This window comes from Drosophila pseudoobscura, chromosome 4 (assembly GCF_009870125.1).
Source record: "Drosophila pseudoobscura strain MV-25-SWS-2005 chromosome 4, UCI_Dpse_MV25, whole genome shotgun sequence".
NCBI lineage: Eukaryota > Metazoa > Arthropoda > Insecta > Diptera > Drosophilidae > Drosophila > Drosophila pseudoobscura.
This window is the reverse complement of record NC_046681.1, coordinates 17644326-17663258: the sequence shown is the minus strand read 5'-3', so window position 1 is coordinate 17663258 and position 18933 is coordinate 17644326. Positions and strand designations below refer to the sequence as shown.

Genomic DNA, 18933 nt, shown 5'->3' with positions numbered 1-18933 from the left:
ATCAAAACGATTATTCTGATATATTTGGGGCTCGATATAATTTATTTTTCATGGACAGATTTTGTCTGAAGAATTTAAATATTTTTTTTATTTTTTTAATGTTATTTCGAGAGGTAAAGTTTGTGTTTTAATTCCTTTATTGTTTCTTTGCGTAGAAAAGGTTTCTTTGCGTGCCCACTGTAGGTAAACATTGTTTACCGGAAAGAATTTAGCCTCTCTATCCGCTTCATCGTTCCTGTCGTTCGTTCTCGGCTTAGCTGCAGCCCGCGCTGCTCTAGCGCTCTCTTTCTATCCTTTTTTTCGTTCTCTAACTTTTATTATGGCACGGACAATTCGGTGGGCTTTTAATTGGGTAGTCTTTCGCCGATTGCCAGCCAACCAACATACATACTTTCGCTTTCGTCTACAAATAAATTGCAATATATTTTTATATCGAACCTGCTGCAGTTTTCATTAAACCTCAACAGCTAATAAAAAAGCATAATTTGATTGTGCAATAAGTTCAGTCAATGCAATCGCAAACCACAATTCAACATTAAAATGGATCCATCAAGTACCGTTCGCGAGTACGAAAGGTACTCATTGCGTTCATCTTCCAGTTCATCTTCCAGTCAGGGAACGGTGAGGAGAGCGGGGCCTACCAGAAACGCAACCCGACCACAACTCCAGCAGGATAAAACCTCTGTTGCCAGAGTTGAGACGGAACACCGATCCTGGGAGAGGATGAGGAATGCGAACAACTCCATCAGAAACGCACCCCGACCCCGACTCCAGCAGGGTAAAGCGCCTTATGCTGGAGACGAGACAGGTCACGAGTCCAGGGGGGAAGCATGAGTAAAGGTGGAGCGGCATGCCCATACCGTATCCCGCTCCCGATCAGAGAAGCGTGAAACCGCTTCGTACGCTGTTGGTTACGTGCATATGATATTTATCTGACTTAATTTCATGTGGATCCCTACCAAGGCTATCAAGCACTCCTGGTAAGGATCACCGGGACAGATAAATTTCACACAAATTTTCCAGCTATACGGTGGATTGGTGTGACCCACGCGTCACCTAAAGGGGGTTAAGCTCGTGCAGCCAATCAGCTGGTTGCAGATTTGTTTTTTGTTCGTGAAATGTGCTGGTGCTTAAAGTTAAGTGTAGACTCTGTTTTCAGAATTTAAAGTATGTTTTACGTGGTCGACGAGTCCGGTCAGCACCAAATACATATATGTGTGTGGAGCGTTCAGTGGCTCTGGCTTACGCAAAAATGAGAGTGGCACGGCCTTGTATAGCGCAGCAATGATCGCGTGATCGGTCCTAAGTGGTCAGCCACACAAACACACACATGAAACGGACTTAGTGGCTATAAATTTGCCTCGTCTCGCCAGTCGAAGACACTGGCGAATTTACGTTGGAGACACCCATTCCCCTCAAGAACAAAAGCAATACTCTCCCGGAAATTCTCTGTCCGGAAAATAGACTACTTTAAACATTATTCTAATTGTCCGCCATATTTTTCGTACTCACAATCAAATTTCGGTCTTAACGACACAGATCCTCGGTTGTGGTTAGACTTTACACGTGCCATCACACACTATATCTTCATTAACTTAATACATTATTCTTTCGCGCCCTCACTAATAAATCGAGTAGCCTATTCATGCGACCAACCATTTCTGGGATGGTCCGTAATGTTTTGCCGTTCCGAAAATTTCTCAGTTTCTCATTCATCTGGGACGTTCCTCTTCCGCACGTTTCTATGCGATAATTAGACGATAGTTTTTAGGTGGAACCATAAAAAGGCATAAAAATGGCAAGAAAAAATAGCACATGAACTCCGTAGTGTGTTTGGAATCATTTCAGGGACTGCTAAAGAAATTTGCTGCTTTTCATCCGCAGTGCTCCCACTCGGTTTTTATTGCATTAGGGCTACCCGAAATAAACTGAAGGAATTATTCCTAATAATCGTAAACATTAAAGAGGCATGAGTTTAGTTGTGATTTTTTGAATACTGTGGATTTATAAATAATAAAAAAAGGATATAATTGAGAGCGGAGATATCGCTTTACTAATTAGAAAATAAATAATAGATTCGAACCGACAACTCACAGAGTTTAAGCTCTATGGGAGCTTTCGCAGACAATAACATACAGTATATGAACTTTTGAACACTATCTTGACTCATATATATCACTGCTTTATAACTTAAAAAATTAATACATGTGTTTGTTATGTAGATTTGTTTAAATATGAACATTTTAAGGGTTGTTCGAAATAATTGGAAAAAGTCTGCATTTGCTGCTGCTGTTTCGGGGTATGCACTCAGCTCGCTTAAGACACATATTGAGTAAGTATATATTGACTTCCTAAATAATTGTGTATTTTTATAACCATCTTAATTTCAGAATTACTCAATATATGAGTGAATTTTCTACCAACCTATCTTCTACCAGTGAAAATGTAGGAGCACCAAAGAATGTTTTGGTCGTGATGAATCCTATCGCCAATAAAAAAAAATCGGAGAAAACTGTAATTAATGACTATTATTTTACTGTTATTGGCTGTTATTTGTTTATGTTATCTCTTCTAGTTCAAGAAGTATTGCGAACCCATATTGCATTTAGCCGGCTATTCGGTTGAGATACTTCGAACCAATCACATTGGGCACGCCAAGGCTTATATAGAAGAAATGGCAAATCTACCAGATGCAATTGTTATTGCAGGTGGAGATGGCACCTCATCAGAGGTTGTAACAGGCCTAATGCGAAGAAATGAAAATGTATGCCCAATCACAATTCTTCCACTGGGACGTACAAACCAAGCTACACATAAATATTTTCAAATTGGTGTTCAAAGTGAGCTGGATTATATAAAATCGTTATGTAGTGCTTTATTGCCAATGCTAAAAGATGATTTCATGTACCAGAGCGTAATCCGATACGACGTTATCAATAACGATGATGATAGTGAGAAACATTTAAAGCCGATATTCGGACTAAATGGCTTTTCATGGGGTCTGTTGAAGGATATTGACTCTACAAAAGAAAAATATTGGTACTTCGGTCCAATAAGACACTATGTGGCTGCCGTTTCCAAATTATTTTCGAAAATTTGGAGCTTAGAGACTGATTATGTGTACACGCCTCCTTGCGCAGGATGCTTGGACTGCGTTGAGGTTCGGAATGAAGAGAGCAGATTTCTAAATAATTTCCTTGGAAAACTTGTCAATCCTAACCGCAGCAACATGAAACCTCAAAGACAGCTTGTTAAAAATAGCGAGTGCAGTAGTAAGCAGCAAGGAAAGATGGAAGCCAATCAAATAGACATTAATTGTATTCAAAACAGTGAGAACTTTTCCGAGCTGGAAACTCAGTTCATAAGCTCATTACAACCAGGTTGGGATTTTATTAAAACTATTCCAAGCATTACATCTAGCACTATTGTACCACAACTAGTACTGAGAAGTCGCACTATCCAGTTACATCCAACCGGAGAAACGACTAACGTTTATTCAATTGACGGAGAGGAATATGATGCAAGACCCATTAAGTTATCGGTTGTTCCCAACGCTATTAAAGTCTTTTGTTAAGAATTTGAAATTTTTATATTGTGAATTCTATTAAACAGAGCTATAAGTATAGCATAACACATTCACAGCAAAAATTAACTGCTATTTCCTCCCAAATCCAGAGCTGCGCGTAATCATTTTTAAATTTTTCTGCGGTAATTAAAACTAATTTATCATTTATTTGAATGCATGAGCCACTTTTTCGGCGCAGAACTTTTACAGTAAATGATTTTGGTTTGCAATTAAAGTGCCCATACCAACATTTTCTAGAAATGCATTCAATCGAACGGATATAACGTGGAAAATAATTTAATCCCAAATCAATCCAATTAATCTTCGATGAGCACTCCCACGGACGGTGTTTAAAAACGTCAATGTTCGGATTTCCACCTCTTTCAACAACAGGACTTCTTATGCGGATTTTCCTGCCTTTAATGGGTTCTTCTCTTTTTCCGAAATATGCAAAATGGTTTGTCTCCCAAGCCGGAAAGTTTCCCAATGAAACGACATCACTGTCGGCATAAAATGGTATTTCATATGACGATCTTTTATATCCCAAATTGTAGCTTTCTTCATGCGGTCCTCCTGGCGGATCAATACTCATATAGCGCGGATTAAATGCTTGGCCCAAAATTCGGCTTAATGATTGCGTAGAAAGCTCTGCACAATAATCCTCTTGGCTTGTCACACCAAATGCGCTAATAGCAAAATATATGCAAAGCCAATTAAACTTAGTGTAGAATTTCATCCTTTTACATAATATTTACAAACACACGGTTTATAAAAGTAGGGTTGCTTTATTTTGTGAATCATTGCAGAGGGTATTCATTTATCCAAGATCGTAAAATATTAAGACAAACCGATTCTGATAGCCTAGTTACACACACGTGAGTATGCTATCGATGTCGAAATTAACGAAGAATAGGCGATTACATTGACATAATCTGCGTTATTGCGCTATGAAAACAGCTGATTTGTATTATTATTGTCTGGAAAAAAAACAAAATTATGGAAAACGAAAGAAAAATGGGTGAATAGACTTTTATCTATTATTTTCAGCCAAAAGCGATCCTTTGCGATAGTCCTCAGACGAGAGATCAGAAAACTTCGTCGTGATGAACACTCGAAAGACTTTCAGGCTTGAGCCGAAAAATGGTCCTCAATGACAATATGGACGAGTCGAACTTTGCAGGAACTTTCACTGGACATGGACTCAAAATCCACCAAATTTACATTTCCGATCCGTCAGTGATTTTAAAAGTCATCGCAGATAATATTTTTCCAGCCGAGTTCTCGACAGCAGTAGACTGAATCAAGGCGCGCTGGACATCATTTCTAACTGGCATACGATTCTACGAGTTCGACGGCAATTTGGACTCTGATAAAGAAAAAGTCGAATTAATGCAATACAAACAGTAAAAATGTTAAATATGTGTGCGCTTAAACAAAAGATGGCATTTGCATACAAATTATTCTGTACCATTTTTTTTATATTATGCTGGGCACGAGCGAAATATATAAACAATACGAAAAAAAAAAAACAAAAAAAACATGGCACTGCATACAGCTGTTACTTAATACATGAGCTTTTTATGATTTCGTAATTTGTAAGTGTTTTCAAGCCAAGAATGCTTACTAATGTTCAACTTTTAGCAATAAAGCACTATGCATTGCCACTGTGAAAAACAGGTAAAACACATTTAATCGTAGACCTTCGATGCGTGACAGTTGTTGTGCCTAAAAAAATTGATGCAGAGCGTGAGAAACATCCATCTTTGGCTGATCAGTCAGCTCTCACTACGTTCGGTCTCAACGAAACAACGTCAGTTTTCGTTATATCGCTTCTCCACTATTCGGAATGCGATTTGGACGTTACTGATTTTCAATTTCGTTGTGATTATTGTGTTGGTGCAAATGATTTCGCCGGCTGACTTACTATCTCCATGACTGGTGACCCTAAGCGTTTTGTTGGTGTTCTTCCGACCTATAGGCAAGTGGAAGTTATGCAGAGCAGCGAATACCTTTCGCTATATTCACTACCTCAGCTAGAGGCGGCGTTGAAATTTGTTGCCGATAACCTGAGGCGAGAATTTCATGGCCCAAGTTGGTCAAGCGTGATGCCGATCTTTCTGCGTTAAAGTTTGTTAACTTCAAACTTAAGGTCCCTGAACATCTATTCTCTAAGCTGTTTAATGAAAAGAGATTGTATTGCCAGAGTTTCCCGCTTTTGTGCATATATAGAGACCAGAAGCTGATTTGACGGCAGTTGATCTGCGTGAAGTTGTGCCATGGCGGACGTCTACGCCGACACAGAAAGTTTCAGTAGGCGAGCCAGAAAACTTCAGTAAGAAAACCCTCAGTTAGCAGAGACTCCTGCCATTGCAGGTCAATTATTTCTCAGTGGCCCAATACTTCGTTAACGATATAGCAAACGAGGGTTACGCGAAATCAAATATGTAATACCATCGAAATTAGATCAGAAACTATTTTTGGCAGTAAAATTGCACTTACGAGACGAATTTGCTACATTAGCACACATTGTGATCACAATATATATTAAAAGTACATTAGCACTAAAATATTTAGTTGACTCGTTAATGATACTAAAAATTAACAAAAGTCGTCTATGATAGACGTTTTTGTTATGTTATATATTATTATGTAAAATAAAACACAACAAATATATTTTAAAGTTGCATTTGTTTTTGCCCCTTTTGAACTCTGTCTCAAAGAATTGAAAGAATTTTTGGGTCACCTTGTCAAACCTTATCAAGGCAAATTTTCGTTTCAATAGCTTAAGGTGCAAACTCGTCGAAAAAAATGGAGCGCCGAGAGCTCCGAAACCATTTGTGATCCTTGAAAATCCTCTCCTGCACTCTGTTAAAAACCGTCCAGTTCTACCAGTTATCTCCAGTTATATTCCTTTCTTTAAAAAAAGGCCGCAAACACTATTGACACAGGCCCCTAGGCTCACAACATATGTATGGTTACTAAAAATATATATGCACAGAATGCAAGCATCATTGCAATCGCTGATCTAATCAGATCAAATAATACAGAATCGCCAACATAATGATTGCAATCTGAAATTTAATTGAAATTTCACATTCCATCCTAAAACTTTATTATTGTTAGGGATGGCGCTCAGTGAAAATCGGTGTTACATATTGTTCCACGTTTTCCCACCGTTCCTCCAAGAGATGTCCTGTGTACAGAGGATATTAAAAATCGCTTAATTAATTACGGGCGGTTTAATTAAACATCTGTTATTTCGAATAACAGGTAAAGCAATAGAAAACTACTTTAACTATGTTGGTAAGGTAAAAATTTCTTATTAACACCACAAAGAAAATGTTAAATACATAATTTCAGTGCTTAATATATCCAAGATGCTCGAGTTGGTTCCGGTTCAACAATTATTAACATTTCTTCACAACAGTATTATATTTTTTATTTAAGAAGTTTAGAAATTAAGCTCTGTTACGGATAACAATTGCTTTTGTGCGCGTTCGACATATTTTAGAGATATTTCCTTCTAAGACGTCTTGATTTTCGTATATCCCGAATTTTCTGACCCCGTTGTGCTTCAAAGCAAGCAGTTGAAACAAATAACTGCCATTTTTATCATTTTTAAGAACAACAAACAAAGACAAGTGGTAAAACACGTGGATAAAAATTAAAACAATTGAAAATTGAAAATTAAAAGAGTAACCCACACAGTTTAAGAGTTCTCAAACGAAAATAAATTTGTTCTTCTATTTCGGTGTTCCAATAATGTCTTTAGTGTCTGTTCATATTCCTGTTATGAATGTGTGGACTTACTGTAGCTCAAAACTTGATATACATACAAACGCTCGTTTGCAGGGTTGTGAAAACGTATTGATTTTTTTGCACTGAAGGAATATTAAATATCGCTGTGCAATGACAAGTATGACCGATCAACGTGGGACTAGAGTTTATGTCGGTAATTTAACTGATAAAGTCAAAAAAGATGACCTCGAAGGAGAATTTACCAAGTATGGGAAGCTAAATTCCGTTTGGATTGCGTTCAATCCCCCTGGCTTCGCATTTGTGGAATTTGAACACCGGGATGATGCCGAAAAAGCTTGTGATATTTTGAACGGTTCAGAACTTTTAGGCTCCCAATTGCGTGTGGAAATATCCAAGGGACGGCCACGCCAAAGCAGGCGTGGTGGATCTAGTGAACGCGGTCGTCGTGGTGATTTCGGCAGGCACAGCATAAACAGTAGCAACGGTGGATTTAGACAAGTACGTGGTTCGAGTGGTTCCAGTAGCCGACATGCTGAGCGTGGTTATAGCTCCGGGCGATCTGGTGCAGGCTATAGCGGAAGAGATAGCGGAAGCAACGGCTTTAGTCGTCGTGATGTCTATGGCGGAGGTCGCGATGGCAGCCGCTACAGTAGTGGCAACAGCACGAGCTATGGTCGTAGCGGTGGACAAGGAGGATGCCGTTTCAGATCTCGTTCTCCAGTGGGAAATCACCGATTCTAAAAATATCGGAAGACGCGACTACTATTTGCTTGATAGTACTATGCGTAAATATTATTAAAATTTTAAGTAATACTGGAAATATCTAAAAATCTAGCCTATGATCGTTTTCGATCAGTCCCTTTAAAAAATGTGTAGCTTTGATAACCGTTCAATTATTTATTTTACGATATTAAATGAACATGCGTTGATTAGGATCTAAAGATTACATTTGCAAGCACTTAATACTTAAGATAACGTAGAAAACTATTAAGAAACAATATATTAAGCCATACCTTAATTACAGACTACACTAAATCGAATTCTAGAAATAGGCGATTTTAATAAAATGGAATGCGTCGTAATCTTTAATACATAAATTGCCTTCAAGAAAATTTAATGGTCAATCAAGGAAAATATTTGTATCTAAGCGAAAGAAGTGTTTTACATAAACAACATTTTTGGTATTGCCATCAATCAATCAACAACTAATACAAAGCGGCCGTCGGTAAGTATAAACGAGATCGATGAATGTTTTTAGATCATTTGGATTCCGCAAAGAGCTCAGCTTATGAGCTTTCGCCCTTTTCTCGCGTGTATTTTTTGGTATTAACACAAGTAAAATGCGGCCTTGTTCATGCTCAAACAGATGTACCTACACTGCGCTCCTCAGAGGGAATAAGTAAAGCCACATCGGCCGCCATCGGCAAATTACACTAGGCTATTAAAAGAATCTAAACTTTCATTCCTATCATCAAACCGACTAATACGGTCTGCCTTTTTTATTACATTTTTGTCTATCATTATGGTTTTTCTTTTTATAATAACATATTTTCTTATGTTTTTTCAGAAGTAAGTTTGAGTTTTTCCCTTATATGTAAGCCTTGAGTAAGCTAAACCTTGGTTTGGGACGAAATTTATGAGAGTGCGACTGATTGCCATATATGGTGCTAAAATTTTAAAATATCTAATATCTTATTTATATCCATCAGAATAATTTAAAATTTAAAATATATTATACTTCGATAGAAAAGGACTTTTACGTGGTTTTTTTGACTTACTTACTTTCGAGTATAGGGTATAAAAGTAGAGTCGCGGCCATAGCTTCAACTCGCAGCGTTCCTGCGCGTTTATTTTTAACTCATATATTTTTAGAGTACATGAAATCGTTTTTAAACCTGAAATTACATTAGGTATTCGTTTTTATACTCGGTACTTACAGTCTGCAGGAGTATATAACACTTCGCGACACTTCAATACGACACATTATATACAAATACCCATCAAAAGCACTAATATTTACAGCCCAAAATTGTTTACTTTATTAATTTTAGAATAAATTTTAAAGGAGATATACGTCATACAAAGAATTATATGTGCATCATATTTTTTTTTTTAATTAGAAAAGAACAAAAAACTGATATTTTGAATTTTGAATATGCAGTTCTGTTTTGTTTTGTAGTGCAAAGTTCCGCATTACAAACAAAAAACAGTAACCAAATTCGATTGAATATAAAAGTAAACTTAACTTGTAAGTAGTCTTTCAGAAAGCAGAAAGTACATATACTTGTATATACTTCATCATATACTTCCCGCTAGTTTTAGATAGACAATATCGTTTCTACATGTATCCGATCAGTTTTCAAAAGCTCAAGTAAGTGGGATTGCGCGAAGTACTCAGTCAGAGCTTTCGTCTCTTCTATCATGTCCCTTAAATGGTCAGGTTATCTTAGACGTCTAAAATAACGTCGTGTGATATACCTTCCAGCCTTCCGGAGAAGGTGTACAACGACAACGCTGCGGACGAGCTGAGCACCAATCTGGTGGAGGAAGTGGCCTTACTGAAATCCCGGCCAATTGCATCGCTAGGAAACAATCCCTGAGATGAAAAGCGCTAACGCCAGGGACCGTGCTAATCGTTCAGTTGCTTCATTCACTTCCGTCCGAATACGAGAAAGATGACAGATGCAGCAGTGGCAGGTTCGAGTATTTGATGCGGTGGCAAATGCTGTCAGATACCAACGGTACTGACCTACACAATTCTTTCAGATACTGAATGATTTGCCCAACCGTAGTGATATCCCCCTGTGGATCCAGAAGGATTCTGTGATGAGGCATCGGTAGCACGGCATCGCAAGGGTTTTTGCTTGCCCACAGACGTCTCGACAAGGAATTCCCACGAGTGCGTATGTCCTTTGGCGACTCGGGGCTATCGGTTTAGCACAGAACGAATTTTTGTTTAGTTTCGAGTTTCTGTTTGGTTTCAGGAAACTACACTATCCTTTCTTATAAAATTAATCAAATTTAAGCATTTTTTTTTTATATTTTCCAGAACTATTACGGGTCAAAAATGTATGGACCTTGTGGATCGTGCTGTCCCATGTGCTGTGGAGGCTTCTGTGGTGGCTGCTGCTGAGCAATAAGGACAGGGGCTAAGCATTCCATCACAAGTCCTGTGACTCCTGCAGGAAGCTTAAAGCTATCGTGTAGTCTTTACGAATAAAATATTTACAAATACAAACTTTTCACAAATCTTATTAATTTGTGGGCTGGCTCATGTGGATTGTGCCAATATGTATTTTTATGGTTAAATTGGCTTAGACTGTTGGAAAATCCTTGATCCTTAACAAGGAATCCATCATATCAGGGTATTTTTCTGATCACATGACATGACCTGATCGCCTCACAAATAACGGAGTAAATTAAATATTTTTGATCCTTGATATCCTTGGTCCTTAAAAAGGACTTCATCAAATCAGGGACATTTTTCCGATCACAGGAAGCCGTTGCACGTCCCGATCGGCCCATAAATAAGGGAGAAAACAAAACTGGCTTGTAATTTGTTGTTTTTGAAAATGTAGTTCACGAAATCCTCTATAGGGGCGCCACTGTACAAAAAAACAAAAACTCGCGTCAAATGGTCAAAATCTGGATGGGACACCAGGCCAACAGAAATCAGCAGCAAGCAACTGTAGCGAGTGCAAAAAAATGGTGCATACTTTTGGGGGACCAAAATTTTTTTTAAAAATTCAGCGACCTTCTGCTGATTTCTGTTGGCCTGGTGTCCCATCCAGATTTTGACCATTTGACGCGAGTTTTTGTTTTTTTTTTTCAAAGCCAGTTATAAGACAGTTTGGTTTTCTCCGCTATTTATGGGACGATCTGGGCGTGCGACGGCTTCCTGTGATCGGAAAAATGTCCCTGATTTTATGGCGTCCTTATCAAGGACGAAGGATCAAGGATAATTTTCCAAGACATATATATCTTGTTTTCTCCGTTCTTTGTGGTCCGATCGACACGTGCGATGGCTTCATGTGATCGGAAGAAAATCCTTGATCTGATGGAGTCCTTATCAAGGACCAAGAATCTAGGAAATTTTTACAGTCGCATATATTTTGTTTTTTCCGTTATTTATGGGGCAATCAGGGCGTGCGATATCTTCCTGTGATCGGAAAAATGTCCCTGATTTGATGAAGTCCTTTTCAAGGACCAAGGATATCAAGGATCAAAAATATTTAATTTTCTCCGTTATTTGTGAGCCGATAAGGACATGCCATGGCTTCCTGTGATCAGAAAAATACCTTGATTTGATGGATTCCTTGTTAAGGATCAAGGATTTTCCAACAGTCTAAGCAAATTTAACCATAAAAATACATATTGGCACAATCCACATGAGACAGCCCACCAATTAAAAAGATTTGGGAAAAGGTTTTATATGTAAATGTTTTATTTGTAAAGACTACACGATAGATTCAAGATTTCTGCAGGAGTCACAGGATTTTTAATGGAAGGCTTAGCCCCTTTCGTTATTGCTCAGCAGCAGCCACCACAAAAGCCTCCACAGCACAAGGGACATCACGATCCACAAGGGCCTTACATTTTTGACCCGTAATAGTTCTGGAAAATATAAAAAAGATTGCTTAAATTTGATTAATTTTATAAGAAAGGATAGTGTAGTTATCTGAAACCAAACAGAAACTCGAAACTAACCAAAAATTTGTTCTGTGTAAATCGGATAGGCCCGAGTCGCCAAAGAACATACGCTCTCGTGGGAATCCCTTGTCGAGAAAAACCCTAGCGATGCCGTGCAACCGATGCCTCATCACAGAATCCTTCTGGACCCACAGGGTGATATCCCTACGGTTGGGCAACTCATTCAGCATCTGAAAGAAACCCAATTGTGTAGGTCAATACCGTTGGTATCTGACAGCATTTGCCACCGCTTCAAATACTCGCAGCTGCCACTGCTGCATCTGTCATCTTTCTCGTATTCGGACGGAAGCGAATGATTGCGCTTTTCATCTCAGGCATTGTTTCCTAGCGATGCGATTGGCTGGGTGTTCAGTAAGGCCTCTACCTTGGTTCGTGCTCAGCTCGTCCGCAGAGATGCTGTTGTACAACTTCTCCGGAAGGTGTATAATACCAATCACTACACTTCCATTCTCATAATGGATGGAGACGTCCTTCTTGCACTTCGTTTATCCCTTTTCTACCTAATTATATATTTGCGTAGAATTTATGTTATCTGATTCTACATTCCTGTCTTTTCTTGGGGCGGTGGATTAACATCTAGAGTAAGGAATACAGAAAGGCAAAGAGATTTAAACAACAAAATTTCAAAAGACATCTTTGGTATCAAATTGCACTAAATTTATTCAACTTTCTCTTTATACTTAATGATGTAGCAAAAAATTGATTGATAATGACAAAGTTTTAACGAAACTTCACTTGAACTTTAGTCGTTCGGGGTAGTGTCCATTAGTTTGTACCGAGGTATCATCTCTTGTAAGTCTTGAAACTTTGTCGTAAAAGAGGGGAAAGTATTGAATGCCAAAGAATACAGTTAACAAATAAAAGCCTATTAAAATAGTGAGGAAAATATCAAAAATAGCTGGTTTAACTCTGTAAACATTCAGTTTCACATCGTTTTCGTTGTAGAACATAAAATCAGGATCTCGACTATCAGCTTTATCATATATGATTTTAACATTGTTAAGGTACTTTTCAAAAGCATCTTTAAGATCATTGTTATGCAATACTGATTTGATTCCGAAGTATGGCAAGACATTTTCTTCTTTTATGGCCTGCAAATTTAAGCAAATAAAGATAATTATGTGTTAAATAATATTAAGATACTCGTAAACAGCATTACTTACAAATTGACCGTCAAAAATACTTGTCGTTGGTTCCATTTTGTACATGAAACTAGCCAGGGCTTCCGCTACTATTCTTGAGGCGATAAGTGTATGTGTCAAAATACGTGTTTCATCATCCTTGAATATTGTTGTTCGCGATGGGCTTCTATGACTTTTCAGCGAAGATAGGGTAAAAGAAGGATATCGTTTGATGCTGAATCGCTCATGCTCCCATGCAAGTTTTGAATCAGCTAAGTTTATCTTCTTGTGGACACCTTCTACCGTTATGTTATATTTTTCTGCCGTAGATTTAAGTAGCTTGAAGAAGTGGCTTATTGACGTTTTTTCTTTGGGTGGCTTAGAAACATGCATGTACATATCCATATCTGGATTGGAGGATAAACTTTCTATGATGGTATCCAAGCAAAGCACAAATTCAACATTCTGTATAAAAATAATCAATTTAAAAATATGTTACTAAGGGAATTATATATGTAGTTATATTTTATGTTGAACAGTGTACGTATATAGTATAGCAGTCATAGTATGCACGAGTATGTATGTAGAAGCATAGGTGAGGATTATTAAAGGTCCCGTATACCGAGCACCCGTATCCTGAACCGACGAACGAAAATTTGAATTTGATTTATTGCATTTGTTTCCGATGCAATATCTTGTTGTTTTACAGTCTTTGGTTTTATCAAATTTAATATTTACATGGTTTATCTATTACTTTGGCAGGTGATTGCCTCCCTCCCTTTCCTTATAATTTTTTGTAGTAATAAGTTTATTACCTGTAAAGCGGAATTATCGTCTATTTCCAGCCATTTCTTCGAGCCTTGAAAGTTAAGAAGTAGACCGGTATCCGAAATCATAAAAATGAGACGGTAGTTTGGAGCCATATTTGTCGTAGAATGCAGCTTACTAAACATTTCTATGAGTGCCAATAAGACTGTTACATCAGCATTCACGGGATAGTCCTGAAAATAAAACAAGCCATTCAAATTAGCTAATAAAAGGAAAGACCAAGTCGAATAGAATAATATATTGTATTTTGAAGAACACGGACTAATAATATAAATACAATATAAACTACGTTGGCTTCTTGCAGATTATTTTATCTTTTCAATAGCTGTATTCCTTCAGAAGGTTATGGCTAATATGCTGAGGTGACACCATAAAAAATTGCATAATACTTACATTAAATACACCAAATGTTTTGAGAGTTGCCGTTATCAATATTACTGGTAGCTTGTGTGCATCGACAGCGTTGTCATTGGCCTTTAAATGCAATTGATTCGATAACAGCTCGCCGTAGATAATAGGTATCTTGCTGTTTTTGTTTGCGACTTTGTTAGTACCACCTACTGTTGCATGATATCCATTGGCTGAAACTGACATAATCAATTGTGCAACCGATGTTTGATTTTGACTAGAAGCTTTTATGGTTGTATAAGTGATCTCGTCAATTATTTTTTCCAAATTTATATTATATGGGGCGAAATAAATTGGCACTGCCCCAGTATGCGTGAGCATCGCCTGCTCTAAGACGGCTATATGCTCCTTAGCTTCAGCGTCCAATTTCATAATATCCGACGGCAACATAATGATAAGGCCTCCTGCATTTTGGCGTATTTTGTCAAAGTCATTAACAGACAAATTAATTAATCTATAATATAAAATGGAATAAATATTATTATGAATAAATTATAAATATTATAAATCTGTCTATTATATAAACAAGTTTTGGTTCGTCGTCGTCCTAGTGGTCTCGATTTTTTGTTTGTTCCGATAATGGGGTCCATTACTGACCGCCAAATAGTGCAGCGAGGCTATTTTTATTTGCTGGTTAAGCAAGTGAGACGGGGTTGGCGAAAGAGCAAAGCGAGAAAAGGCTTGCCCCCAAGTAAATTATAAATAAACAATACGTATTATTTATTCGTTGTGGTGCTGATTTTTGACTGATAACCCTGTTCAAAACTTGGCACTTTAAAATTATTCAATGAATGGTTTTTTTCATGGATTTTTTTAATGGAATAAAAAATTGGTGTTTTAATATATGAAGTAAATATATTGTTGATCAGCATCAATAGTCGAGTCGATATAACCATGCGTCTGTCCGTCTTGTTTGACGCCTAGAGACTATAAGACCTAGTTCAACTTAGATCACGATTTAATGGTTGGGCAGGGAGCGACTTGTAGAAGAATGAAAAACAGATAAAATAGTAAATAATTTTTTAGTAGATGGGCTTCGGTGAAATATTTGTGCCTGGCTTAAATGAGAGTTTATCGAACACACCCTTCAAATATCTTAAAAATTGATGAACCAATTAAGCATTTTGTTGAATTGTTAGAAAGGGTCTGCATTATAATTCACACCGAGATGAAGTAGTATGTGAGTTGTAAATATCTTTTGCGACGCTCATACGCACATTTTCGTTATATTCCTCTTGGTGAGCAAACTTTTAATCTCTAACCGTGTAGTGTTCGCATGTAGTACTGTGCGCACCGTGGACTTACCGTGTGAGAACACAATGTCGTGAGGTATTCCATGAATACAATGATCTCGCTTCTAGGGAAATTGACGATTGCCGGCTACCTAAAAATTATAAGTGAATAATGATTTATTAATAACATAATGTTTGTAAACAATATGCAAGTTGGTAATGTCTCAAAATGGTAGATAAAAAAAGTTATCAATTTAGAACATTAATAAAAGGTATGGGCTAGTATTTAGTATTTATATTTTTAGAAGAGGACGATTAACTCAATGGATATAATGTGTATATTTTAGTAAGAGCATACGAACGATTCATACAACAGTACATGTTTTGCATGTTTGCATCACCTACAATCTAGATATCGTAGAGCCATGAATAAGCTTTGTTTCAAATTAAATTTATTTCATGAATATTTCTTTATTCGTTCAGATTTGATGATTTTTGCAAGCCGAAATGTTTCTTTCAAATTATTGTATGGGCGGATCATTTTTATTTGTGTATTTTGGTCTGTCGGCTATCTAAGAATCCACTGAACTTTATCTCAGTGTATTATCTCTGTTGTTTTTGTATATCTCTGATTCTTGTATGCATTGGTCTCTGTCAATTTACGGGTTTCAGGAGAAAGCTAACTAGCATGAGCTGTGAGAACATGATCACAGGATTCTGAATACAAAAATATGGTTGCTCTAGCGTTTATAGTCTCCGAGATCTATGCACTAATCGGGACGGACAGACAGACATGTCTCTATCGACTCGGTAATTGATGCTGAGATGATCGGGAACGCTTCCTTCTGGGTGTTACACACATTTACTTTCACCACAAATCGAATATAACCCTATACTCTTTGAATATCGGGTATAACTAAAGATTGGTTTATCGACTTCGAATTAAGGTGCCGGTTGGTTGTCGTTCCAAAAAATATAACGACCACATAAATTCGTCGGCTTTCTCCAGGCCGGTAATTTGTCGGCTGAAAAGAAAGGGTGTTGTAAAGCGCACAAATGTGCTGTTGAGCGCTCCAACGCGACGTCAAGAGCAGAAATGTGCTGTACAGCGCAAACGACAGGATCTCTTTGATTATTGAATCAGCTGGCCGCCGGTTAACAGTTTACTCTCACATTAGTCCTTGAGAAAATTAGTTTTCAGTTCGACTTTTTTGGTCCGATAAATTTCAACCCGCGTAAAAGAAATTACTAAATAAACTGTTAATTGAAAAAGTATTGCTGTGCTAATATATATATATATACAAGGATCAATCAAAATAAACAAGAAATTCCACGTAGGTTTAAGTAATAAACAGTGCGAATATAAAAAAACGATCCAACATTAAATTAAATAAAACAGATCATAGAAAAAGTAAATATGAACATACCAAAATTTTGACCATTGACGTCGAATTTAGACATAGACATAACTTCGAATTCGCTTGCCATTACTGGTAAACAAAAAGCTAGCACCGGTATGGCTATTAGAAGAAAATAAGACATGCCTCCATCTGTCTCGCGCAACATCTTATTTATAGATTGAAGAAATTAATACAATAATAAATGTAGCCGGGTAGATGAGCAGCTATGACCAACGAAAAAGTCGATGTCCGTCAAAATAGCGTCAAACTAATGAAACTTTGAACTTCGCTTTGGAACTTTGAAAATGAAACATGAACGCTTAAATTTATGAAAGCAGAACACGAATGCTTTTAATGGTGTGAGAAAAACTCGCACATTGAATTCCAAAAATTGCCTCTCGTTATCGGAAAAAATAATGCTGTTTTATAGAGCAATAACGTAACTTAGGCCAATATAAACGCTCAGAGCTTATTTCCACTGGCGACCATCCATCATACATTCCTCGGTTTGTCCGTAATATTTTGCCGATCCAAACTTTGTTCATTTATTCCACCATCCATCTGAGATGCGCCTAATCTGCACGTTTCTATGCGATATTTAACTCCGTTGGATCTTTACACTGAGTATATCCCGGTGGAACGGTGGTATTTTTTGACAGACATGAAACACGATTCACATTGGCACCATCCATCAAAAAGAAGCTGATGAGCATAAAATAACAAAGTTCTGTTCTGAATAATAAAGTTTATACGTACTAAAAACCCACCTCAAGTTTTACAACCACGATGTTTATACCTAATTTCACATTATGCCTAGGTAGCAAGCGTCTTCTCTCCAACATAGTGTATAGGCTAAGTACAATCTCGAGTGTAACCTGCGAGATACATGAACTGTCTGAAGCAATATAGTCCGCCTGTAACCTGAATTGGCCACTTTATTGATTATAATAAAACAATAAATATATGTAGAATGAGTTACCCTTTGGACTAATATATCATGTTGCGTCCTTCGCAAGAAGGGGACGGCAAATAAAACGGCTGCTGGCAAAGGAGATAGCGAATCCGGTTGTGAGAAGCTGGAGTTTAACGATGGCACACAAATAGCGAAGGGGATAGGTTTAGCCTTACAGCTATGGCGCATTGGCCCCTTACATGTAGTCCAATAGTTTGAATTTTCCTCAAAACAGGACCTATCCATTTGAGGTTCCAGCCAAAGCCATGGTCCTATCGCAAAGAATGGATCCTTTGGCATCTTATAAATTCTACAACCAAAAAAAAACCGGTCGCATTTCGTGTAACGGAATTATATGTAAAATGCGGCATTCAGGGGTTTGATCAGATGGCTGCACCTTAACCGTTTATACATAGACAAACGATACCTTAAACGACGACCAATTAATGTACCTATACCAGATATTACAAAACCCTGAGGAATACATTTATTTCGACTTTTCCCGAGTTTTCAAACTCAAAATTTCGTTTAAAAATACCACCAAACAATTTTTAATTTGAAATCTTAATATTTTGTAGACGATAAGGTTAAGCTACAAAGGGTTCGGGTAAGATATATAGCGAATTTGTCAGTTTTGCAGAATTACAGAAGTCAGATATACTTAAGTTATGTGAAAAAAGAAGCACAACCTCCGGAAAAAACCTCGCCGCCTCGTTGTTGTTTATATCCGCTGTGGTTTCTCAGATGCGTATATTTTCGGCTAAGGCCCCAATGCGCGACACTGGGTGATCAAACCAAAGCCGCAGCGGATACTTCAGAGTGTCAGTCAACAGGGAGAGCGCAGCAGTCTGCCGTCAACGTTTGTTAACATTAAAGCCATATGGGGCGCAATTCAAATATAAATAGTGTTACATGTTCCAATGTGCTTAACATTACTACTAGACTGTTTAGTATAATG

General features: G+C 37.6%; 4 protein-coding genes and 1 long non-coding RNA gene across 5 annotated transcripts; 2 read left to right on the top strand and 3 right to left on the bottom strand.

Annotated features, from left to right (window-relative positions):
* Positions 1 to 88: 88 nt before the first annotated feature.
* On the bottom strand, positions 89 to 2128 carry LOC117183195 (uncharacterized). Its single transcript, XR_001453510.2, has 2 exons — positions 1513 to 2128; positions 89 to 403 (listed from the first exon to the last, which is right to left on the bottom strand). It is a non-coding gene; the product is annotated as an uncharacterized lncRNA (long non-coding RNA).
* Positions 2129 to 2151: 23 nt separating this feature from the next.
* Positions 2152 to 3648, top strand: Mulk (acylglycerol kinase-like protein Mulk). Its single transcript, XM_033380268.1, has 3 exons — positions 2152 to 2332; positions 2391 to 2514; positions 2576 to 3648. Exons 1-3 carry the CDS (start codon positions 2235 to 2237, stop codon positions 3572 to 3574), a joined length of 1221 nt encoding a protein of 406 aa, XP_033236159.1. The 5' UTR covers positions 2152 to 2234; the 3' UTR covers positions 3575 to 3648.
* On the bottom strand, positions 3571 to 4657 carry trk (trunk). The gene has a single exon (XM_001382172.4). The coding sequence runs from the start codon at positions 4299 to 4301 to the stop codon at positions 3615 to 3617; it is 687 nt and encodes a 228-aa protein (XP_001382209.3). The 5' UTR covers positions 4302 to 4657; the 3' UTR covers positions 3571 to 3614.
* Positions 4658 to 7350: 2693 nt separating this feature from the next.
* Positions 7351 to 8421, top strand: Rsf1 (Repressor splicing factor 1). The gene has a single exon (XM_001382171.4). The coding sequence runs from the start codon at positions 7475 to 7477 to the stop codon at positions 8063 to 8065; it is 591 nt and encodes a 196-aa protein (XP_001382208.1). The 5' UTR covers positions 7351 to 7474; the 3' UTR covers positions 8066 to 8421.
* A 4248-nt stretch (positions 8422 to 12669) lies between these two features.
* LOC4811828 (nicalin) lies at positions 12670 to 17293 on the bottom strand. The gene is made up of 6 exons (XM_001382168.4): positions 17051 to 17293; positions 15697 to 15775; positions 14377 to 14845; positions 13971 to 14156; positions 13198 to 13620; positions 12670 to 13125 (listed from the first exon to the last, which is right to left on the bottom strand). Exons 1-6 carry the CDS (start codon positions 17187 to 17189, stop codon positions 12766 to 12768), a joined length of 1656 nt encoding a protein of 551 aa, XP_001382206.3. The 5' UTR covers positions 17190 to 17293; the 3' UTR covers positions 12670 to 12765.
* Positions 17294 to 18933: the final 1640 nt, after the last annotated feature.